We start from the raw sequence: 25,384 nt of genomic DNA, 5'->3' as shown, positions 1-25,384 counted from the left end.
GATGAATGGTGTCGAAAGATAGGAGTGAACTTTGAGGAAAGGAGAAAAGTGTTCTGGAAATAAGTGAAAAGAGTAAGAAACAGTGATTCTGGAAAGGAAGAGAAAGTGAAAGATAAGGATGGTAGATTGCTGGTTAGCGGTAGTGCAGTCAGGACGAGATGGGCAGAGTATTTTGAGGAGTTGCTAAATGTGGATGATGGGAGAGAAGTAAGAGTCGAGGCGATCGATGGTATGAAGAGAATGCCCGTGTTGGGTGATTTAAATGTGAAGCCTGTGGAAACAGGCGAGGTGCAGGAGGCAGTGAAAGAAATGAAAGGGGGGAAGGCACCTGGGTTGGATGGTTGTACTGCTGAATGCCTGAAAAAAAGTGGCACAGCTATGATTGACTGGTTAGTACGCTTGTTGAATGAATGCTTTTTAAGTGGTGTGGTTGCTGTTGATTGGTGTAGTGCATGTGTGGTGCCATTGTATAAGGGTAAAGGTGATAAGTATGATTGTAGCAATTAGAGAGGAATCAGTTTGTTGTCTGTGCCGGGTAAGCTGTATGGAAGAGTCTTGATTAAGAGAGTGAGAGAAAGAATGAAAGAGGTGGGGATGGAGGAGCAGAGTGGTTTCAGGAAAGGAAGAGGACGTGTGGATCAGGTGTTTGCAGTACGACAAGTGTGTGTGAAATAGTTTGTAAAAGGTAAGGATGTTTATTTAGCTTTCATGGACTCGGAAAAGGCGTATGACAGTTGATAGAGAGGCGTTGTGGCAAGTGGTGTTGATGTATGGAGTGGGTGGAAAGTTGTTGGAAGCATTGAAGAGTTTTTATATGAACAGCAGAGCATGTGTAAGAGTAGGGAGTGAGACAAGTGAGTGGTTCCCTGTGTTGACTGGTGTGAGACAGGGGTGTGTGATGTCACCATGGCTGTTTAATATGTACATGGATGGTGTGGTGAGAAAGGTGAATGCAAGAGTATTTGGCAGAGGTGCAGACATGATGGACAACAGTGGAACAGTGTGGCAGGTAAGTCAGTTGTTGTTTGCAGATGACACAGCGCTCGTGGCTGATTCTGAGGAAACATTGAGAAGGTTGGTAACGGAGTTTGGAAGAGTATGTAATAGACGTAAGTTATGTGTCAATGTTGGGAAGAGTAAGGTGATGAAGTGTTCACATGATGGAGTGGGCATGACGTTAGAAATCAGGTTGCATGGACAGGTGCTGGAAGAAGTTGAAAGCTTTAGGTACTTGGGTTGTAATGTGGCTGCAGTTGGTGGAATGGTATTTGAGGTATTGCACAGAGTGAATCAAGGAAGCAAGGTTTTGGGTGCTCTGAGGAGAGTGATGAACAACAAGAGTATGAGTATGGATGTTAAGAGGGGACTGTATGAGCGTGTGATTGTGCCGACTGTGTTGTATGGTGCAGAGACTTGGAGCCTGAACGCAGATTTAAGAAGGAAGTTGAATGTTTTTGAGATGAAGTGTTTGAGGACTATGTAAGGAGTGACAAGATTGGATAGACTGTCAAGTCAAGTGGTAAATAGTAGGATAGCCGGATAGCAACCAGCCGCAACGTAAACACGCGCCGCCATGTTGGAAACCGGAGCCGGAAAATGAAATTGTAAGAGACAGAACTGGAGTAGTTGTGGAACTGAGCAAGCGTGTTGATAAGAGAGTACTCGGTTGGTTTGGACACATGGAGAGGATGGATGAGGAGCGAACGTTGAAGAGGATCTACAGAGCAGAAGTCATTGGAAGGAGACCAAGAGGAAGGCCGCAATAGACTTGGATGGATGGTGTTATGGGTGCACTGCAGGAAAGAGGTCTAAATATAATGGAAGCTAGAGCTCTTGTTGGTGATAGAAAGGAGTGGAGAGGTGTTGTGAAACGATAGTTGGATTGTGGACGCGTTCTTAAGGATGGACTGGGCACCCGTATGATGCGGCAGGGTTAAACCAGTGAAAGCTGTCGGGCCCTGCTGTGGAACAAAAGAGTGTGTTGTGTCACCCTGACCCGAGTGACATGGTCGCTTTCTGGTGTCCCATTTCATCTGGAGGGACGAAAGCATGACCAACTTGGGTGCCGAGGTGCCTAACTTGTTTGGCTGTTGGGCAATTTGGTTGGCCCATGGTCCAAAACTTTTTGTGTGTTTTTTATGCTATTTATTTCCCTTTTATTTTCTTTGTTATTTTATGTGTGTGTCTTGCTGTCGGTCACCCCTCTTGAGGGATATGACCAAGGTAGATAGATAGATAGATAGATAGATAGATAGATAGATAGATAGATAGATAGATAGATAGATAGATAGATAGATAGATAGATAGATAGATAGATAGATAGATAGATGGTAAAAAAATATACCAATCATCTAAAAGAAAACAATATTGATTTAAATCATAAGCAAATATACACAAACTATCATATACCGTAAATGTGAAGTTTTTTTTAAATACTCGTAGGTGGAGGAATTCGTATTAACACTACCGTATTTTCCGCACTATAAGGCGCACCTAAAAGCCTTTATTTTTTTCAAAAGCTGACCATGCGCCTTATAATACAGTGTGCCTTATTTATGGATCAACATTAATTTGTAAAGTCTTCCAACTAACTTGCAGCCGCCGACCAGATTTTCCCCCGAACGCAAAGTAGTACGCGGTGTATGCTGGGATTTATTTACCGGCGTTTCATTGGCTAACCAATGTGTCATTCATCATTTGAATCGATCACTATTGGCTAAAGTTATTCGGAGGTGAAGGGGCGGATCCTTTTTATCATTTACAGGCTGGCATTGGCTTAAACGGCAAAACAAAGCCTGCAATTGGCCAAAAAAGATGTGTCAATCATCAGTTCAATCGATTACTATTGGCTAAAGTTATTCGGAGGTCAAGAGGCGGATCCTTTTTATCATTTACAGGCTGGCATTGGCTTAAACGGCAAAACAAAGCCTGCAATTGGCCGAAAAAGATGAATGTGTATAGCACGTTGGGTTGACGGCATAGAGAGCATTTTTTACTATTCTGTATTTGTAAATATTTTATTCTCCTGGATTTACTACACTCACGGATATAAGAGGACATTGGCTGCACATTATTATGAACACAACGACTTCGGTGAGCTACTCCGGGTTTTATATTATCCCTGTATCTTGTTTCAGACTGAACTCGATGTTTCTGTGCTAAGCGGTGCAGATAATGGATGGAATGGAGTGTCTATTTTTAAATTAAACTCAATTCCAAGTGTTTATTGTCAAATGCACAGTAAAGTTGCGAGCGTAAAAGAAAATAGAAACTAAGGAATGGTTGGCATTTCTTGAATCCCAAGACTTTAACCTTCTGAATGATGGAACGATGCATTTGAGTGACATCGAACGGACACCGCATCCGCACGTGTTCTCGACACGTATTTGCGTCTTTGCAAGCTTTCGGAATGTTAAGGGGGTAATAAGTTTGACTCAACTATCTGACTGTTTTGTCGACGTTCCCATTGTAGCGCCTTATAATCCGGTGAGTCTTATGTATGTCAAAAATAGGACCAAAAAGTATTTTTTCGGGGTGCGCCCTATAACCCGGTGCGCCTTATAGTGCGGAAAATAGGGTATTTGACATAAGATGAGGGTCACCTACAGGAAGCTGATACGTTGGCCATCTTACTGTTAAGAGTACCCCTCAAAAAACCGAAAACCAGTTTTTTATCTTTTATTTTTTTGCCTTCTTAAATCATTTCTCATTATCGTCTTTCAGTTTTCCTCTTTCTTTTTATCTTTTTTTCCTGACTGTTTTCCATTTCTCTTCTTTTTGCCCTGCTTTCTTATTCTTTTTCTCTTTTTTCTTGTATTTTCTTTTTTATTCACTTTCTTTTCTTTTTTCTATTTTTCTTGTACTTTTTCAGTTTTATATCTTTCTTTTTTTTCTTTAATTTTCTGATATGTTATCTTCTTTTTGTTTTCCATTTTCCTCCTCTTTTCTTCTTTTTTTTTTTTTTATTTCTCCTCTCTCTGTTCCTCTTTTCCCCTTTTTTCTTTTCTGTTTTTCCTTTTTTCCCTCTACATTTCTCCCTTTTAAAGTTTAATGCTTTTTTCTGTTTAATTCACAAAAGGCTAAGCAAAAAAGGAAAACGGTGTACTTTTGTCACCTTGAGTCTCTGCAGTTTGCATTTTCCCCGTGCTTTATAGCACTCGTTTTTCATTCTACTAAACAATACCGCGACATCTAGTGGTCAAATATTACACTGTGCTTTTAACCGCAGGGGGAAAAAGATCCTGATCTGTTTGCATAAATTGGTTAGGGAAGATAGTAATTCTTTTTTCTTTATTTCAATATTCATTCAAATCAATTGTAATACTTTTATTTTCCTTTTTTATTTATATCTTGTGTACATTCTTCGTTTATTTGAAAAAGTTTTTCACTTCTTTTAGGGGATTTAATTTTAGATGCATTTTTAATAACGCAACAAAATTCATGAGTAAAATGCATGATAAAGAATTTAATAATATTATATTTAATAAACATAATCAATAAGAAAATACATTCTGATGACCAAGCAAGCATGAGAGAGCAGCTGGCCGACCTTAAACGTTACGGCGCCGCTAAGCATGCCCCGGTGCCGAGGGCTGCTGCTTTTATGGACCTTGAAATAAAGTTAGTTTATGAGGCCATTCGCGTTTAATGTGTGATGATCGGCGAAACCTCAAATCAACTCCGGGGCTTCAATACGTGATCTTTAAAACCTCCCAAAAAAGAGCCGTGATGTGACATTTCATTTGGTTTTTGGATAAGGGTTTTGGAACGCTAATAGGAGTCAAAATGACCCAATTTTTGTTTGTTTTTTACACAGGAAAACATAGAAACCGAGCTCTCAGACTGTGGGTCTCCTCCGGGGCACTCCGGGTTCCTCCCACATTCCAAAAACATGCATTTCAGGTTAATTGGCCGGTCCAAATCTGTGTGCCCTGTTACTGCTTGGCAACCAGTTCAGGGTCTCCCATGCCCACCGCCCAAAATTGGCATGGATGGGCTCCACCAACCCTGAGACCCTACTGAGGATAAGCGGTGCAGACAATGGATGAGCATGTATTATTTAGTGCATCCTAGGGGTAGGTAAAACTTCACTCATTTAAAAAAAAAACATTAATATGAATAGTAGAGAAAATGTATGAACTCTTTTAGAAACGTGCATTTGTTAAAATACTTACGTCAAGAAATTTGCATTTATTTTACATAACAAGAGACTCACCTAGAGAAAGCCGACATAATTGTCTGCCAATCTTGCTGCGAAGGGTACCCCAGAAAACCAAATAACTTAAAAAAAGACTAGGCAAAAAGTATCTTGGTTGTTTTGGTCACTTTTGAGTCTTATTTGTGCTTTGTAGCACTTGTTTTCGGTTGCACTACACAATACAGTTACATCTAGTGGTCTAATATAATATCTAATATACCTTCACAAGTTAAAAATCAAACAATTGTTACGGATTTATCTTTTTGATCACTTGAGGATCAAACTGGGACTCAGATCCGAACCGTTGAAATGTAGCTGGAATGGGACATTTCCTTTATTTTTTGGAGGGATTTTGGGGAACAAATCAAAGGTAAATTCCCTTGTTATTTGTTTTACATAGGGCATTGTCACGGATTAATGTTTAGATCACATTAAGATGGAGATAGTGTTACCTTGTACCAATTTTACCTATCATGCATTCTTTACATTTTAATTTAGAACTATTGAATTAAAAGTGTGTGATTATACTGTAGTAATATAGTACTTTTATGTTCAATTACTATTTGAACATCTTTTAGGGATCAGGAAGATGTGTTTTATAGCTATTTAGGGTAAACTTGGATGATTGTGGAAGACCGGGAGCAGATTTTTTTGTTTTGCAGTTATTGCTTATGGAAAGAACTTGTTTGAAATACGAGAAATTCTAGATACAAGCTTGATTACTGACGGATTAATTTTGTATGTAGAGGGGCTACTGTATATATCATAAGCTTGCAGGTGTCACAGGTGTAAAAGATTTTCTGTCTTCAGACCGCATAGAGGCATGATAAAATACTATATTTTGTTTTTAGTCCGTGCAATATCAAAATAAAACCTTGATAGCAAAAAAAAAAACATTCAACTTGGGCCTATTAGAAACAGTAGTCTTCCTCTCTTGTCCTTTGCTTGCATTTTTTTGGGGGTGAAGAGAATTTTTGCAAAATCATAGGCTACAGATGAACTTAAGAAGTTTTAATGGCAGACTATTCTGGAGACCATTGTGATGTTAAAAAAGGCTACTTGTGAAAAGAGTGGGCAAGTGATATTTGAAGCTGGTCGTTGGACTTATTGATGGTTTTCGTTTGACATCACATGCACGCCGGAATATAACAGTCGGCCATATTAGATGGGTCAACTAAAATTGCTACTTCTTTGTATAGTAGTGTTCAGGTCATTTTTCAGCAAAGGTAGCCGACATTCTGCATCTTTAGTAAATCTTAAGCTGGTCCCAAAAGTCACAAAAAACGCTCCTGGACCCGACTTGTGCGTGCGAGCGCAAAGTCAAGTTCATGAGCAGCCACCCGCTGCCGTCCGTATAGCGAGGCCACATGGGCAATCGTTTCTCCCGGCAGAACTGGGTCTGACCGAGCCGCGAGGATGGGTCGCCGGTACCGGCAAAAGCACCCCAGTAGCACAGCATCCGATCGGATAGCAGCTTCTCGGCCGGCGTGATGCTCAAGTTGGTCGCAGATGCCGATCCGAACACAAAAGGCAGCTCGGCGCCATGGCAGACGCGCTCGTAGCAAAAAGACAAGCCGGACCAGGCATGAGGGTCCGAGGGGGCCTGGTCGAACACATACATCCACGCTCGGCTTCCCACCTCGGCACCATCGCGCGCCACCCTCCGAGATGGACACAGGAAGACAAAATCGGTGATGATCTGAAGTAAGGAGAAGACACGATTATCCATCACCTCACCCTTAGTGCCATTGAATCATACAAATGCCTCATACATCATTGATAACTCATTGAATAAATGAATTAAACTTTATTCCGAACATGAAAAAACAAAAACAAAAAAAAACAACTCAAAACACAAAAACGTAACGTGTCTGAAAAGGAATAAGAAGAAGCATATGCTTATCTAATCCTACCCCTTGACTCTTTTAATAGTCAAGTCAAGTCAAGTCAAGCCATTTTTATTTGTATAGCCCTAAATCACAAAGAGTCTCAAAGGGGTTCACAGATTATTACACTATATTACACATGGCGGCGCATGGATGCATGCATGCGGCTAGTTGCTCTCCAGCTAATCTTCTATTTATTGCCGTTCTCTTGTCTTTTTTGCTTTCACTTTTGGACACATGTGTGGCCAAAAATACTTACAGTAGGGACGAACTTATTCGGTTGGGTGGGCGTCTAAATTTCGACTTTTCGGGCACTCTTTATATCGCCTATGATATACCGAGCGAAATTCAAAGAGATCCGCCATCCTTGTGGACAGCTATTCCTCCTAATAAACGACGACAACGGCGCCGTAAGGACAGAAGACAGAAGCGTGGTTGCCGTGCAGGTAGATGTGTGAAGCGTGCGAAGTCTAAGGAGCAAGAAGGATGCGAGGATGTAACTAATTTCACCATTCATTCCTCGCCGGACAACCGAAGCTTTACACTCAGCGCACACGAACAGCCACAATGGCGGGATCTTTTGAAGATCTCTACAAAGACTACAGCTAAGTCAAATGATTCAGCAAAGCTAAAATTTGGTCTTTTAAATATTAGATCGCTTGCTCCTAAAGCTTTACTTGTTGATAACATTATTCGTGATTATAAACTTAACTGTATGGGTCTTTGTGAAACTTGGTTACGCCCGGATGAGTATTTAGCGCTAAATTATGCTTCACCCCCTCACTACGCGAGTAGCCATGTAGCACGCACGTTGAAAAAGGATGGCGGTGTCGCGCTCATTTCTGAAAAATCGCTCAAATTTAATCCTCGTACCTCTAATAATTACAAGGCGTTTGAGGCTCTTGTGATGCGGTCCTCTCTATTGTCAATTTATGTAATAACTATCGCGCACCTGGGCCATACACAACTTTCTTAGACGAATTTGCTGAACTTTTGTCTGAACTAGTAACCTATGCAGACAAAATTATAATTATGGGGGACTTTAACATTCATATGAACTCCCCACTCAGTTCACTTACTATTGCGTTTAGGTCTCTAATTGATGCATTTGGTTTTAATCAACTGGTTGATTTGCCAACACAAAAAGATAGGAACACGCTAGACTTGATTCTGACTCGAGGAGTTTTAACCTCAAACATTATGGTGTTACCGTGTACTACCGTTATCTCGGATCATTATTTAGTTACATTTGAGGTGCTAGCTAAATGTAGTGTTAAAAAAGCTGAAGGATTTAGCGGACGCAATATAAGCACTGGCACAGTTTCTGAGCTCTTTGAACCCCTTCCTGGAGCAGTTGCGTCCTTTCCTTCATACAATGGCTCGATTGACTCACTCATGAATGAGTTCAATACCACCCTGACTAGTGTCCTGGATTCAATAGCGCCCATAAAGCTAAAATCACTTCCTAAAAGACGCATGCCTTGGTTTACTGATGAAACAAGAACCCTTAAACAAGAATGCAGGAAATTGGAAAGAAAATGGCGTGCTACCAAGCTTGAGGTTTTCCATCAAACCTGGTGTGACAGCTTGTTAAAGTATAAAGCGGCCCTTGCCTCTGCAAAATCGGCCTACCTTTCGAAGGTGATTGCGTCTCAAAAGAACAATCCCAAAGCCCTTTTTGACACTGTAGCATCGCTTACAAGGCAACAGACTATCGCAGATAGTTCGACGCACTCTGCTCATGACTTAATGGTCTTCTTTACTAAGAAGATTCAATGCATACAGGAAGAAATTGCTAAAGAAATTATTAATACCACACATATTAAAGGGCTGAAATCTACAGATGCATGACAGGGTGGCTGTCCTGGGAAATTGTCCGGTTTTAGTGAACTGTCACTTGATGATCTCAAACAGGTGAATGCGGCCAAACCGACAACTTGCCAGTTCGACCCGCTCCCAGGTTCACTTATTAAGTCTTTTTGGCGTCCTTGGACCTTCAGTTCTAAATATTATAAACATATCACTCTCCTCGGGTGTAGTTCCAGCGGCTTTTAAGTCCGCCGTTATTAAACCCACACTGAAACGACCCAACCTTGATCCAGAAATTTTATGTAATTATAGACCTGTGTCAAACCTACCTTTCCTTTCTAAAGTACTTGAAAAAGTAGTGGCACAGCAGCTGAATGATTTCATATCCGAGAATAACCTTTTTGAATCCATGCAATCAGGATTCAGGGCTAACCACTCTACAGATACAGCTCTGATCAAGGTAACAAATGATCTCCTACTGGCAATGGATTCTGGCGCTTCATCACTTTTGCTGCTGCTGGATCTTAGTGCTGCTTTTGACACAGTGCGCCACAATTTTCTACTAGAACGGTTGGAAAAATGGATTGGTCTCTCAGGAACTGTCCTCTCGTGGTTCAGATCCTACCTCTCAGATAGGACGCACTGTGTTAAATATGGTGAAATAACATCTGAGCCCTTTAATGTTACCTGTGGTGTTCCGCAGGGTTCCGTACTTGGCCCCCTTCTTTTCAGCATTTACATGCTTCCAATAGGTGATATTATTCGCAAGTACAATATCAGCTTCCACGGCTACGCAGACGACACTCAACTATATCTTCCGTTGGAGGAATCTCCCACACTAAACTGTGGAAATTTGGAGGCCTGCCTTATTGAGATAAAAGAGTGGATGTCACTCAATTTCTTGCGTCTTAACTCTGAAAAAAACGAAATGTTAGTCATTGGTCCATCTAAATGCCGTGACTTATTCTCAAAAACTGCTGTGAACATTGACAAATGTCACATCACACAGAGTGACTCAGTTAAAAATGTAGGTGTCATATTTGACCCTGATCTATCCTTTGAAATGCATGTAAAGAAAATTACTAGAACCGCTTTCTTCCATCTTCGTAACATTGCCAAAATCCGTTCAATACTGTCTCAGTCGGATGCGGAAATTATAATTCATGCGTTTGTTACCTCCCGTCTCGATTACTGTAATGCACTACTCTCTGGTCTCCCGAAGTCTAGAATCAAGTCTCTTCAGCTGGTACAATATGCCGCAGCGAGGCTTTTAACTAGGACAAAAAATTACGATCACATAACACAGATTTTGGCTAACCTGCATTGGCTCCCAGTTAGCCTTAGATGTGATTTCAAGGTTCTCTTGGTATTATACAAAATCATACATGGACTTGCTCCCTCTTATCTTTCAGATCTAATTTGCCCCTATGTCCCGGTCCGAAGCCTACGATCTGAGAGTGCCGGTCTTCTGGTGATCCCAAGAGCAAAGAAGTGTTCTGCTGGTTCAAGAGCGTTCTCCATCCGGGCACCGGTGCTGTGGAATGCTCTTCCCCCTGAGATCCGATCTGCAACCTCAGTGGAAATGTTTAAATCTAAGCTTATAACTCACTTCTACTCCATAGCATATGAATAACCTACTCTTCTCGTCGGCTGAAAAATAGTCTGTGTAATATAGTGTAATAATCTGTGAAGCCCTTTGAGACTCTTCGTGATTTAGGGCTATACAAATAAAAATGACTTGACTTGACTTCTAAGGGGGAACCTTGGTGCCCGTAGACAACACGTTGGAGGTCCGTGTTTTCCAATGAACATCACTGGCCCAAAACTAAATAAGTAAAAAATGGGTATCGGATCCAGGGTCATGGCAGTGATGGCGCCAATGCTTTACCACCAGTGTCCGCACTGTCTATTTATGTTTGTACCGTTTACTTGTGTGTCTTCGTCGAGTGTGTCTTAGCATAGTGTTTTGTTATCTTCAAGACAATGAGGGCTGAGAGAAACGCAATTTCCATTCTCTGTTTATGCTGCAGAATTGACAACAAAGCTGCCTTTGATTTTGACTTTGACCCTAGTGGTACAGATGACATATAAAAAAGGATCAGAGGTGTTATATAATTATCATAGAAATTGTATTCGTAGTGCCAAAAATATTGATTGCATGGGGCATTCTGAAAGGATAAACAGTCTCTCCACTTCTTCATCTATAACATTGTGAAAAGATATTAAAAAAAAACTCTTTCAACAAAATTCTATACAAGCTCTTTTACGCATACAGTACAATACATGTTAAACTAAGAGGTTAATTATTTTGTCGTTATGCATGAATAAACTGCTCCAACAGTGGTATTAGATTTACATTTCGGTAAAATGTGTTTTTTTTAATATTCTGGGATGGTTAGTGTTTCACGCTTAAAAATAGAGTGTGCAATAACATCTTTTGATTTTAATGACAAAAGGTTGCCACGCATGAACATATTTTGTTAGTTGTGCACATTCAAAATGAACACTTTCGCTATCAATTCAAAGAAAAACCTCTCTGTTTGACAGTAATTACAGTACATAACACATCCTGTCCAAAGTTAAAACTTCAAAATAAGAATAAACAATATGCCAGCAACATTTTCCACACTGAAACGACCCAACCTTGATCCAGAAATCTTAAGTAATTGTAGACCTGTGTCAAACCTACCTTTCCTCTCTAAATTACGTGAAAAAGTAGTGGCACAGCAGCTGAATGTTTTCATATCCGAGAATAACCTTTTTGAATCCATGCAATCAGGATTCAGGGCTAACCACTCTACTGAGACAGCTCTGATCAAAATCATACATGGACTTGCTCCCTCTTATCTTTCAGATCTGATTTACCCCTATGTCCCGGGCCGAAGCCTACGATCTGAGAGTGCCGGTCTTCTGGTGATCCCAAGAGCAAAGAAGTGTTCTGCTGGTTCGAGAGCGTTCTCCATCCGGGCACCGGTGCTGTGGAATGCTCTTCCCCCTGAGATCTGATCTGCAACCTCAGTGGAAATGTTTAAATCTAAACTTAAAACTCACTTCTACTCCATAGCATATGAATAACCTACTCTTCTCGTCGGCTGAAAAATAGTCTGTGTAATAATTGTGTCTTACAGCTAATTCTCTTGGATATTTACGTAAAGCAAAAACCTCACGAATATACATATTTACATAGGTTCTGTGGATGCTCAGTCATTTCATCATCAACATCATCGCTGTCTCCATACATTTTCAGCATAATTTATAATAAAAGCAGTATAATAACGATTATTTTCATTGGTGCTCTTGTGAAAGCAAGACTGATTTATGGTGTGTGTTGTCCATCATACAAAGCATCTTTGTACCTGCTGCTAGAGGCGCTCAGGCAGCAGGACCGCCCATGGCTAGGTGTTCTAATCTGTGCATTAAAAAGACAAGACATGTGAGTTTGAGTCAGATACCTCCAGCGTCACGCTCCCACTTTCAGGACCTGTCCGACTCTCCTGCCTGCCTGTCCGACACCCCTGCCTGCCTGTCCGACTCCCCTGCCTGCCTGTCCGACTCCCCTGCCTGCCTGTCCGACTCCCCTGCCTGCCTGTCCGACTCCCCTGCCTGCCTGTCCGACTCCCCTGCCTGCCTGTCCGACTCCCCTGCCTGCCTGTCCGACTCCCCTGCTTGCCAGTCCGACTCCCTTGCTTGCCAGTCCGACTCCCTTGCTTGCCAGTCCGACTCCCTTGCTTGCCAGTCCGACTCCCTTGCTTGCCAGTCCGACTCCCTTGCTTGCCAGTCCGACTCACTTGCTTGCCAGTCCGACTCCTGCTTACCTGTCTAATTCCCCCTGATGATCGCCCATCTGATTCCCCCTGATGATCGCCCGTCTGATTCCCCCTGATGGTCGCCCGTCTGATTCCCCCTGATGATCGCCCGTCTGACTCCCCTGACTTTCGCCCGTCTGACTCCCCTGATGATCGCCTGCCGGACTCCCCTGATGATCGCCCGCCGGACGCCCCTGCTGATCGCCTGTCTGATTCCCCTGATGATCGCCTGTCTGACTCCCCTGATGATTGCCTGTCCGACTCCGCTGCCGATCGCCTGTCCGACCCCCCTGCCGAGCGCCAAGTCCGACTCGTCCGACGCCGACGGCACCTGCCTCTCCCCGAGCGGGGTTGCCCTTATCCGAAGCGTCGACCCATTCCGGGGTGCGAGGTATTTCTTTTTTGGGGGACCTCAGGAGCTGTCCCTTAAAGGGGGGGCTCTGTCATGTCCAGCATGGTCGCCGTGGCGACCGGCTGGCCCCGCCCCCTTGGCACTGGCTGTAGCAGATTTCCTAATTTGCATGTGTGCTTCTTAAGGGCGGGTTTTGGGGATTGCCGGTTGCGGGTTCATTGCATTACTTTGCATTATTCTGTTCTGTTTGACTTGAGGAAACCAGTACTTGCCCGTTCTGAGTAAAAGCCTGTTTTGTGAGTATTCCTAGTCTGAGTTCCTGTTTGCCTGTAAGCCTGTTTTTGTTTTTGTCCCTGACTGTTGGACGACTTGATCGTTAACGCGAATGAGTTCACCCTTCCTGCCTCCTGCCTCCGATCTGGTCCGGTCTCGTGACAAGGATGAAGCAAGAGCAGCTCATGATAACAATAGTGGCAAGCCATAGCATTCACCTAAGTGGCTAAAATGAGTGGCTTGAGGAGGAAACAGAGGGGGAAAAAAGTCGGGGATGCCATTCATTTGCATGGCCAGCTGTGGAAACAGGAGCAGGTAACTATAACAATAGCATTTACTCAATTATACTTGTACAATAATTCATTAACCTTCCATCAATCTTCTGTAACGCTTATCCTCACTAGGATCGCTGGGGTGCTAGAGCCCAGCCCAGCCATCTTTGGGTAGTGGGCAGAGGACACCCTGAACCGGTTACCAGCCAGTTGCAGGGCACACAGAGACAGACAACTTTTTAACTAAGTGCTTTTTAAGGCAATTTGATTGGATGTCTCTTTTAACCGCAACATTGCTACTAAACTATGTTTTTGTATCCTCAGTGGTTAAAAATGTGGCGGCACGACGGCAGAGTGGTTAACGCGTCGATCTTAGGTTATAGGATCGAATCCTCCTGTGCGGAGTTTGCATGTTCTACCCGTGTTTGCCTGCGTTTCCTGCAGGCACTTCGGTTTTCTCCCACATTCCAAAAACATGCATGTCAGGTTAATTGTCCGGTATGAAATGTCCCGAGGTGTGCATGAGCGAGTGAGGTGCTCGAAGATAGCTGGCATGGGCTCCAGCACCCCCTCGACCCTACTGAGGATGAGCGGTCTCTTGTATGGTGGAGTAATACATGGATGGATGAATGATTGAAAATGATCAGTTATCACCTGGGTTAAAAATAGAAAAGTTTAAAGAAGCTTTAGGTCAACATTTCATCTAAATAACAAAATGAAATCTGAAACAATTACCGTATTTTCCGCACTATAAGGCGCACCGGGTTATAGGGCGCACCCCGAAAAAATAGTTTTTGGTCCTATTTTTGGACATACATAAGACGCACCGGATTATAAGGCGCTACAATGGGAACGTCGACAAAACAGTCAGATAGTTCAGTCAAACTTATTACCCCCTTAACATTCCGAAAGCTTGCAAAGACGCAAATACGTGTCGAGAACACGTGCGGATGCGGTGTCCGTACGATGTCACTCAAATGCATCGTTCCATCATTCGGAAGGTTAAAGTCTTGGGATTCAAGAAATGCCAACCATTCCTTAGTATCTATTTTCTTTTTCGCTCGCAACTTTACTGTGCATATGACAATAAACACTTGGAATTGAGTTTAATTTAAAAATAGACACTCCATTCCATCCATTATCTGGTTATTTATTATTAGTTATTATTATCTGATATTATCACAGAAACATCGAGTTCAGTCTGAAACTAGATACAGGGACAATATAAAACCCGGAGTAGCTCACCGAAGTCGTTGTGTTCATAATAATGTGCAGCCAATGTCCTCTTATATCCGTGAGGGTAGTAAATCCAGGAGAATAAAATATTTACAAATACAGAATAGAAAAAAATGCTTTCTCTATGCCGTCAGCCACGTGCTATACACATTCATCTTTTTCGGCCAATTGCAGGCTTTGTTTCGCCGTTTAAGCAAATGCCAGCCTGTAAATGATAAAAAGGATCCGCCCCTTGACCTCCGAATAAATTTAGCCAATAGTGATCGATTCAACTGATGATTGACACATCTTTTTCGGCCAATTGCAGGCTTTGTTTTGCCGTTTAAGCCAATGCCAGCCTGTAAATGATAAAAAGGATCCGCCCCTTGACCTCCGAATAACTTTAGCCAACAGTGATCGATTCAAATGATGATTGACACATTGGTTAGCCAATGAAATAAATAAATCCCAGCATACACCGCGTACTACTTTGCGTTCGGGGGAAAATCTAGTCGGCGGCTGCAAATTAGTTCGAAAAAACTCTATTATGGTATGAATTTACTAGTCCAGTCCCCGAGAGAGTGCTTTTTCTACCATAGGGCCCCTAACCTAAAATTAGTTTGATACCACTGAATTACTCTGTTATTACTTTGGAATAGGTGGTTTTACCTGAGCAAGCATATTTCTCCGGTCCGAATCTCTGTACAGTGGCAGATACTGGTGCAGGATCTGTAGACTGTATTGTTTGAAGATGGCCGTCACATACATGACGGACTCCAGCACAGACACAGGCTTGTCAAAGACACCATATGCAAAGAGCACGCCTTCCTCTGAGGTCGTACCTGTGGGAAGGAAATGATAAATGTGTGATTTAAGGAAGAAAGGGGGGGAATTGGGGTTCTTACCCAGAAGCAGGGGTTTCTCCTTGTGCCAGTGACCCTTCTGGAAGGCTGTGACTGCTTGCTCTTTGATGAGCTCACCATCAAGAAAGGGCCCCCATGTCTCAAACACCTCAAGGAACCTGAACGGGTTGACCATCTTGGAACCTGGGTTTATTTAATGTACCAAGTTTAAAAAAAAGGGACTTAACACCAGCTTTTCAAAAGATCAGTTTTCGGGTTCAAAGACTATACAGTGGCTTGCGAAACTATTTGGCCCCCTTGAACTTTGTGACCTATTGCCACATTTCAGACTTCAAACATCAAGATATAAAACTGTAATTTCTTAAGAAGCATCAACAATAAGTGGGACACATTGTATTGGATATTTTAAACTTTTTAACAAATAAAAAACAAAAAAGTGGGTGTGCAAAATTATTCAGCCCCTTTACTTTCAGTGCAGTAAACTGTCCAGAAGTTCAGTGAGGATCTCTAAATAATTCAATATTGATATAAATGATTGATGATAAATGGAATCTACCTGTGTGTAATCAACTCTTTGTATAAATGCACATGCACTGTGATAGTCTCAGAGGTCTGTTTAAAGCGCAAAGACAATCATAAAGAACGAGAAACACATCAAGAGATCTGAGATACTGTTGTGGAGAAGTTTAAAGCTGGATTTGGATACAAAAAGATTTCCTAGAGATGCAGCCAAGAGGCCCACGATCACTGTGAAGAACTGCCGAGGTCTACAGCTGAGGTGGGAGAATCTGTCCATAGGACAACAATCAGTCGTATACAGTGGGACCTCGGTTATCGCGGTTAATGGGGACCAAAACCACCCGCGAAAAGTGAAAATCCACAAAGTAGCGACACCCCTTCAAAAATGCTAAAAAAAAAATTATTTTTAAATTTTTTTTATTATTTTATTTTATTATTATTATTTTTTAGACCCGGTTAATGGGGACCAAAACCACCCGCGAAAAGTGAAAATCTGCGAAGTAGCGATGCCCCTTCAAAAACAAAAAAACCTTTGCAGTATGCAATTTATAATTTTAATGTAATATATTTCATTATTTTTTTTATTTTTTTTAATTGATATTAAAATACTAAAATTATTATTATTATTATTATTTTTACTATTATTACTTTTTAGGCCTGCGAAGCTCTGAACCCGCAAACGTCAAACCGCGAAGTAGCGAGGTCCCACTGTATTGCATAAATCTGGCCTTTATGGAAGAGTGGCCAGAAGGAAGCCATTTCTTAAAGATATCCATAAAAAGTGTAAAGTTTTCCGCAAGCCACCAGGGAGACGCACCAAACATATGGAAGAAGGTGCTCTGGTCAGTTGAGACCAAAATCGAACTTTTTGGCAACAATGCAAGACGTTATGTTTGGCGTAAAAGCAGCACAGCTCATCACCCTCAACCCATCATCCCCACAGTCAAACATGGTGGTGGCAGCATCATTGTTTGGGCCTGCTTTTCTTCATCAGGGACAGGGAAGATGGTCAAAATTGATGGGAAGATGGATGGAGCCAAATACAGGACCATTCTGGAAGAAAATCTGATGGAGTCCGCAAAAGACCTGGGACGGAGATTTGTCTTCCAACAAGACAATGATCCAAAACATAAAGCAAAAGCTACAATTAAATGGTTCACCAAAAAACATATCAAAGTGTTAGAATGGCCAAGTCAAAGTCCAAACCTCAATCCAATTGAGAATCTGTGGAAAGAACTGAAAACTGCTATTCACAAACGCTTTCCATCCAACATCACTGAACTTGAGCTGTTATGGAAGGAGTAATGGGCAAAAATAACAGTTTCTCGATGTACAAAACTGATAGAGACATACCCTAAGCGACTCAAGCAGCTATAATCGTAGCAAAAAGTGGCACGACGAATTATTAACTCAATGGGGCTGAATAATTTTGCACACCCATTTTATCATTTTGTATTTGTCAAAAATGTTTAAAATATCCAATAAAGCGTGTTCCACTTCATGATTGTGTTCCACTTATTGTTGATGCTTCACAAGAAATTACAGTTTTAGGTTTTTATGTTTGAAGTCTGAAATGTGTCAAAAGCTCACAAAGTTCAAGGGGGCCAAATAGTTTCGCAAGCCACTATATCCCAACTTGAAAATAAATAAATAAAATACAGCACTAAAAACATGACAACACACAACTATTGTGCAATTACCGTAAATTCTGGACCACAGAGCGCAACTGATTATAACCGCAGGATTGATGGTGGAGTGAATCTTTGGAGGCGTCTTTAAAAAAAGTTTAAAGTTAAAAAAAAAATTCTATTAAGTATGTGTAAAAATGCCCAACTGAGTTCAAATAGCCCTTAAGCTTTAATTTCAACCGCGTTTCATAGGCCTACACGATTCTTCATTATTTCAGTTTTTTTCTTACAGCTCCTCAGAGAAATGTTCCTGGACCCCAAAGGTTTTGTCCACTATTCAGCTACTCCACATTTCCCAAATTTGTTGACTAAATTGAGATAAATTATTTTTAGAAAATGAATTACGTGTGTAAAGTGAAAGCCCGTTTTGGACAGTCTCCAGGTGGACAACATATTTTTGATGGAAGAACATGTACAATGCTTTTTGAACTGTTTCCCTGAGTTTTTTTTCAAACTGCCTTTTCTTTTTAATTTGGGTGAACATACCTTTCCAAAAAAAACAGCCAGTGATGTGAGCAGCCAGACTTTACTTGCCCAAGACACACCACAGGAAGTGTTGCCCCTATGACGCAGTTGGTTGAGAGATCCATGAACCATGAACTATACGTTTTAATGTTACCTTTTTGACAGCTATTCAGGGCGGATCCATTTGATAGGTGGAATGAGGGATGGAAGGGAGTTTTGGAGAGTGACATTTTCAGCTGTGCAATCCCCCCCAATCACGTGTTTTCTGATCATGTGACCATTCAAAATGGCGATGGCTAATATTTACTATTACACAAAGAGAAAATGAGAATGATGGCTGCGTCACAAAGATGTGTCTTTCTATTTTTTTGTCATTGGAGGTTGCTGTGGTAATGGACCAAATTGCATTTGCCTGTTATTGTCCCACGTGGATTAGAGGAAACTTTAGTGACCTGACATCGCTGCCTGATGATACAAAGAGTTAACTTCCACTGCTGTTCAATTCGGGTGTAAAATATGAGGACTTATTTTGTGGCAGCAAAAGTGGAATTATTATGAGTACGTTGTAAATATTGAATTAAGTATCATACAATTTTGTTATGTATTAAATGAATAATGTTGGCAAAAATATGGACTATTTTTTTCTCGATGAAATTATTACAGACATCATTGCTTTGTTTTGTTCGCGTATTTGTATGCTCGCCATTTTCTTTAAAATTATACATATAGTATTATTTTGGTCTGCACCAGTTCAAAGCCTGCTGCTAGATGCCAGCCATGGCCTGGCTTGTGTCCCACACCCTTAGGACCGTCGGGGTCACGAAAAAAAGAACAAGCTGTGAGATTTACATTATTTAAATCTGCAGTGTTTAAAATCTAGGAAAATCAGTGGTTTGCAGTTCGGAATTTAAGGCACTATGTTATTACTGTGTCATTACTGTTTTAAATTAGGTGCATGGTCCTACTTGTTTTCATCTGCGCTTCCAAGACGGCCTCCGGCGTGAGCGACAGCAGGCACACCAGGTCGCCAGAGGAACAGTTTGTATTTGTTGCAAAGTCCTTTCCCAGTTTGAGGGCATCATGTCTGAGAGCAGAAAGTCGATGAGATATTGAGGCAGGATCAAAGTCAAATTACGGGCATGGAGGATGGTCTTCTTTAAGCCATTTTGCAAGGAAAGAAAAAATGTTCCAAATGGTAAATGTATTTGGTGTTTTGTTTGGGTGGTGGGCAACAATTAGATTGTTTTATCTAGTCAAGTCAAGTCATTTTTATTTGGAGAACCATTAATCACAAGAAGTGTCAAAAACTGTACGGGCTAAAGACTACCGTTACACCATCACCTGATCTAAAACCTACATGAGGGCAAGTAAAAAAATCAAACAGCATGAGAAATGACGAAACCTTGAAAAGGGGCCACATATGAGGTAATCCCCCTTCCAGGATGACCAGGCTGCAATAGTTGTTGCAAGGTCATCAACAGATGAATCATCTACATTAATCTCACTTGCAGTCGGGTGTTTTTATCGATTGATCAGGATATGCTATTCATTCATTCACAATCTGCACCGCTTATCCTCAGTAGGGTCGTGGGGGGTGCTGGAGCCCATCCCAGCCACCGTCGAGCAGTGGGAAGGGGACACCCTGAACTGGTTTCCAGCCGATAGCAGGGCACACCTAGGGACAATTTGGAACAGTCAATTAACCTGACATGCATGTTTTTTTGAATGTGGGAGGACACCGTAATGCCAGGAAAAAACCTACGCAAACAAGGGGAAATCATGCAAGCTCCGCAAAAAAGGTTGGATTTGAATCCATGCCCTTAGAACTGTGCCACAGACGCACTAACCACTCAGCTGCCGGGCCGTCCTGGATATGCAATATATATTTTTAAAAAGCATTTTATTTACAAAAAAATTAGATAAATTATTTGAATCAAGATGCATCCATGGCGGCGCAGTGGTTAGCGCATGTGCGACACAGTTCATGTCTTGGGAACCTCCTGCGTGGGTTCAAATCCAGCTCCAGACTTCCTGTGTGGAGTTTGTATGTTCTCATCGTGCTTGCGTGGGTTTCCTCCGGGCACTCCGGTTTCCTCCCACATTCCAAAAACATGCATTTCAGGTGAATTGGCCGGTCCAAATTGTCCCTAGGTGTGAATGAGCGAGTGAGTTGTCTGTCCCCGTGTGCCCTGCGATTGGCTGGCAACCAGTTCAGGGTGTCCCCTGCCCACTGCCCGATGATTGCTGGGATGGGCTCCAGCACCCCCGCGACCCTACTGAGGATAAGCGGTGTAGCTAATGAGATGAGATGAGAAGATGCATCCATAATAATGCCAATGATATTATCCATCCAACCGTCATCTGCACCGATTATCTTCAATAGGGTCACGGTGGTGCTGGAGCCCATCCCAGCTATCTTCAGAACATCAGAATATAAATGTGATTAATCCAAGTTAAAATGCTTCATTTGTATTGTTTTAATTGAATGCTTTGCTTTATTTCTTAAAATATAAATGACATTTAATTTATTTTTTAAATCACATTAAGCAGTTTAGTCTCAGATAATAAAATAAAAACATAATTTGAATGTGATTAATATAGATTGATCTAGATCAATTAATTGCCCCATTTACATTTTTTAGGAAAATGCTCCTTGTTTTTTAAGGAACAGTGTGTGTAATATTGAGTGCCTCCTAGTCGTACATAAACAGTAAAAAAATGATTTGAATACAGGGCAAAAAGACATGAAAAATGAAATGAAATGATCTGCATTTATATAGCGCTATTCAAGTCAATGAAGACTTCCCAAAGCATTTAACAATGTGCTTCACATTTACCCATTCACACACACACACACTTACACACCAATAGCGGATGTGCAGCCATGCAAGGCGCCAACTTGCTTATGAACTACCGTAAATTCCGGACTATAAGCCGCTACTTTTTTCCCGAACTTTCAACCCTGCGGCTTATTCAGTAATGCGGCCAATTTATGTAATTCTTCTAACGGGCGCCAGCGGCGCTCGAGTGCAAAAGGTAAGATTTAAACTGCAACTTCTTAACTTGTGCACAAATTAAATTAGCGTAGACATATCCTCATCATGCAAATTGCAAAAAGAAACGCACATGACGCAACAATCTAGCTAAACGCAGTCAAGCAGTCCGGTATAGGACTTACTTGGCGAGCGTGATGCTAGCGCGTATTTATACAAGGGAGCGTGGGACCACGTGTATATGACAAAGTCTCTTTCCCACATCGAAGGAAGACGCCTTTGATGACGTCAGTTATAAGGAGGAAGATGAGGACGGTTTACCGTGCTTATTACAAGTACGGTATGTTTCTTTAACAGAGCTGTTTACCGTGTCGCAAGCGTGTTTCTAGTAGCATTTTGCTACCCTTCACAGGCACGGTTTGGGATGAAAGTTATAATATTATTATTAACACTTTGAAAACTCTCTTGGTGTACCGTCTTTCTTTGTAAATATGTGTAACCATGTATATAATATGTATTTGCAACTGTATATTTTTGTAATGTATTTATTTTAGAAACTTATTCTGATATGTTTTGTACGAGCAAATGAGAAAAAGGGGCGGGGCAAACGCCGGCTGACGGGAAGTGGAGTAAAGGTGAGACGTGTTTGTGGAAGCGGCCGACAATAGTGGATATATATTTTTCCCACCCTTACCTTTGGAAATATACACTTTATTCCTTGGATTACTTTCAACGGGCACCTGGACTCTGCAGGTCTGCATTAAATGTTAAGTACCGGTATCATTTTCAGGTTCATTATGCCGGCTGAGTTTTTTAGACTGTATCGGGTAAGGGTTTAATTCGTGATTCTATTGCGTTTTTTCAATGTGGGCGCCTGCGGCTAATATACAGGTGCGGATGGTGTATGTACTAAATCGGCTATCCCCCCGAAATGTAGTGGGTGCGGCTTATAATCAGTTGTGCTCTATAGTCCAGAATTTACGGTATTATACTAAAGTTAGTTTTTTACTAAAACTAAAATAAAATCATAGGACAGGAAATGTGTTTTCCTTTTACATGGGATAGTAAGTAAGGTTGCCAGCACGTTCTTGCTGGTTGCTGTGATAGTGTTTTTTCCACCTGTATGAGACAACAGTGCCGTCTAGTGGTCAAATATTAAACATAGAGGCTTTAAACATTCAACGCATTAGCATTCTTTAGGAAAATGCTTTAGCTTTTGTAAATGCAAAAAAAAAATCAAGCACTTTCATACAAATACTTTATTTTTATTCAAATGCTTTATTTTTGAATAAAAAATGTCATACAAAAAATATAACCACTGATCAATCTAGATCAATCTCACAAAAATACAAGCGTTATTATGGTTTAATTTGGAATTATATGTTTTATTTTCATTTTTTTAAATATAATGCTTCATTTTTGTTTTAATAGAGGCAGTGTATGTTATTAAAAAAATGATGTTTTAAAATAAAATAATCTTTCAGTATATATGAGATACTATTTCTTTAACTCACTCACCTGGTCTTGAGTGGGATTGAGAAGGGCAAACTCTGCAGAACGGCTTGTTGGAACAGAGGCTTGCTGTTTTGGATCATCAGGTGAAGACCAACGGACTGAGCACCGGCACTTTCTCCGACTATCGTAACCTGACGCAAACGTATTATTAAGCTTTTAATCACAGAAACATAAAAGAAAAAAAAAAGAAAAAAAGTACTACACGTAAAGTTTGGGTGCTGCTACTGTCCCCAGATTTCCCTCCTACATAAAAATATTTTTTTCATAAATCATTATGTACTGCGTCATGTTCATTCTAATAATGAAACATGATCTTAACAGGTGAGGTGAGTGGTTTGGGGTGTCGCTAAAGAGTTTAAAAATAAATAATTTTCTCTATTAATTATGTGTTAACAATGCGCAGCTTAGTTGAAATAGCCTATATATAAAAAAAAAAATCACCGCGTCTATCTGCTTTTATCTTACTTTCATCGGTGTTCCAGCCACATAGTGCATTAGGTTAAAGGCAGAGGCCTGGGGAATGAGGGGAAGGAGAGATACCATGCTCATGATACCATGCTCATGCTTGAGGTTTACTTACATTCTTAGATAAAAATGGTGAAGGTAAAAAAAGGACAGTTTCAAATACAGTGCAAATGCCATTCCAAAACCCAAAATGATGAAAAAAGAGTGACACGTGCTGTATTTACAAGCAGCTGGATCAAGGCTGCAATAATTATTTCAGCCAAAAGATGGTGTCAGCAAGTACAATAATTTGAAGTCACAGACACCACCTTTAATATACCGGTAATCAAAATGTAAAATATTGTATGATTTATGGTCAGTATAGATCAACTCAGTGTTTCCGTAGTGCAGTGGTTAGCACATTCACCTCACATGCAAAATGCCCCCGGTGGAAACATTTGTTGGCCTGGAGAGGACTGGGCGCCACCAGGCAGTAATTGCCCATGACACATGACAGGAAATGGTGCCCCTACGACTCGTGTGGTTAAGACATACACCCACCCACCCTATAGGCTACCTCAGGGATGAAATGGATACATTTTTTCTACCTGATTCAGGTTCTTTTTTGACGAGCGCTTTTTTAAAATCAGGGTTGGGCATTCTGGTTGCAGATGTACAATGATAGTATAAACGCTCGATCCTCACTTTGCTGGCGTCACCTCCAAACACTGCGATGTTCTGCTGGACCCAACGAAGTGCTGCCTGCTGGTCCAAAATTCCGTAATTTCCCACAGCTGAAGTCTTGGGGTCTTTGTCGGACACAAGGAATCCAAATGCACCTTTTAAGAAAATACAACTTTTTTTTAACTCCAGCAGCCATTTTGCCCATACTTTAAAAATCCCTAACCTAGTCTGTACTCCAAATTCACCACAACGATTTGAGTGAAGTTACTGAAGAAGCGGCCATCGTAGAGCGGCTTGGAGGCCGAACCAGCAATGAAATCGCCACCATGAATCCATACCATCACAGGAAGTGGACTAAGTGGGGACGAACTCAAATCGACGTTGCGGGGAACGAAGATGTTTAGATACAGGCAGTCCTCGCTGACCTAAGCACGATTCAATTTAATTCATGAATGCAGAATAATTATTTGTGTGGATTCTTACTTTTGGTGGACATTCTGCAGCGATTGTTCCTCTGCAGCCCTGCATGCAGGGTGCTCTGGGAAAGGTGGCATCATAGATCTCCTTCCAAGGACTCACTGGTCTGGGTGGCTTCCAGCGATAAACCCCAACAGGTGGATCCGAATATGGTATGCCATAAAATATCTGGGCCTTCTCAAATGTGAGACCCTTGACTGGCCCGTTTTTGGTCAACACCACGGGTCCAGGAGTTTGATCGAGGTATTTCTTGACTGGTTCATCCTTGTCTTCTCCTGCTAATTTATCAATATCTGGCCTTTGCCAACCAAGAGAATTTGTTCGAAATTCTGAATTAAGGACTAACGGATCATCTCCCACCCAAAATCCATCGTAGATTCCTTTCAAGAAGCTGACAAGATTGACCTCCTTGTCGGTTTTTGTTACCTCTCCCAAGACCGGTAGCAGAAAAAATGTACACAGCCACATCTGAAACGTCCAGCTTCCCATATTTGACGACTACAGGACTTACCAACACTCAACTCACGATGACTAAAAAAAACAATTCCACAGACTGATTCTTCAAACTCTCCAACAACTTGTGACTCCAATTAGTTGTTTTTTTTTCATCTTACAAAAGTATCTCTGTGAAATGTCCTCACTGGTCAGTGGACACCTAAATTCAAGCACTATAACGTTAGATTGTGATTGAGGACACATGGTCTTTACTTTTCTCTAATTCAATATACGTTGCACGCAGTTTTAAGACACTTGAGCGCACACTGACACCCGTAGGACATTAGCAGAGTTACATGTAAAGTCACGTGGCACACTAAAAACGTCATTTCAATCTTAGCAAATTCACAGACAATTATTTAATTAGACAAACTGTTTTTATCTATTCGTTCATTTATTTATTATCTATGTGCGATAGCAACGACGACTGC

The 25,384-nt window shown here is 41.3% G+C and overlaps 1 protein-coding gene across 2 annotated transcripts; it reads right to left on the bottom strand.

Moving 5' to 3' along the window:
* Positions 1 to 6,193: 6,193 nt before the first annotated feature.
* Positions 6,194 to 25,298, bottom strand: LOC148357302 (cAMP-regulated D2 protein). 2 transcript variants are annotated; one of them, XM_088348455.1, is made up of 9 exons: positions 24,465 to 25,298; positions 24,205 to 24,406; positions 24,003 to 24,136; positions 22,857 to 22,984; positions 19,311 to 19,429; positions 15,716 to 15,856; positions 15,480 to 15,652; positions 12,249 to 12,301; positions 6,550 to 6,896 (listed from the first exon to the last, which is right to left on the bottom strand). In XM_088348455.1, the coding sequence occupies exons 1-9, from the start codon at positions 24,945 to 24,947 to the stop codon at positions 6,692 to 6,694; spliced, it is 1,638 nt and encodes a 545-aa protein (XP_088204581.1). In that variant the 5' UTR covers positions 24,948 to 25,298; the 3' UTR covers positions 6,550 to 6,691. The 2 variants fall into 2 exon arrangements, with proteins under 2 accessions (XP_088204580.1, XP_088204581.1); XM_088348454.1 differs by lacking the exon at positions 12,249 to 12,301 and having other exon boundaries at positions 6,194 to 6,896.
* Between the last annotated feature and the right edge of the window lie 86 nt (positions 25,299 to 25,384).

This window comes from Urocampus carinirostris, chromosome 11 (genome assembly GCF_059441175.1).
Source record: "Urocampus carinirostris isolate Australia breed hairy pipefish chromosome 11, RoL_Ucar_1.0, whole genome shotgun sequence".
In the NCBI taxonomy this organism is placed as follows: domain Eukaryota; kingdom Metazoa; phylum Chordata; class Actinopteri; order Syngnathiformes; family Syngnathidae; genus Urocampus; species Urocampus carinirostris.
Note: the sequence above shows the minus strand (reverse complement) of the source record. Positions and strands in the feature narration are given on the sequence as shown.

Coding starts and splice junctions, on each gene's coding strand:
- LOC148357302 (XM_088348454.1), bottom strand. CDS start 24,947: ATGGGAAGCTGGACGTTTCAGATGTGGCTGTGTACATTTTTTCTGCTA. Junction 22,985..24,002: donor TTGGAGGTGACGCCAGCAAA/GTGAGGATCGAG, acceptor CGTTTGCGTCAG/GTTACGATAGTCGGAGAAAG. Junction 15,857..19,310: donor GGAAGCGCAGATGAAAACAA/GTAGGACCATGC, acceptor AAATAAACCCAG/GTTCCAAGATGGTCAACCCG.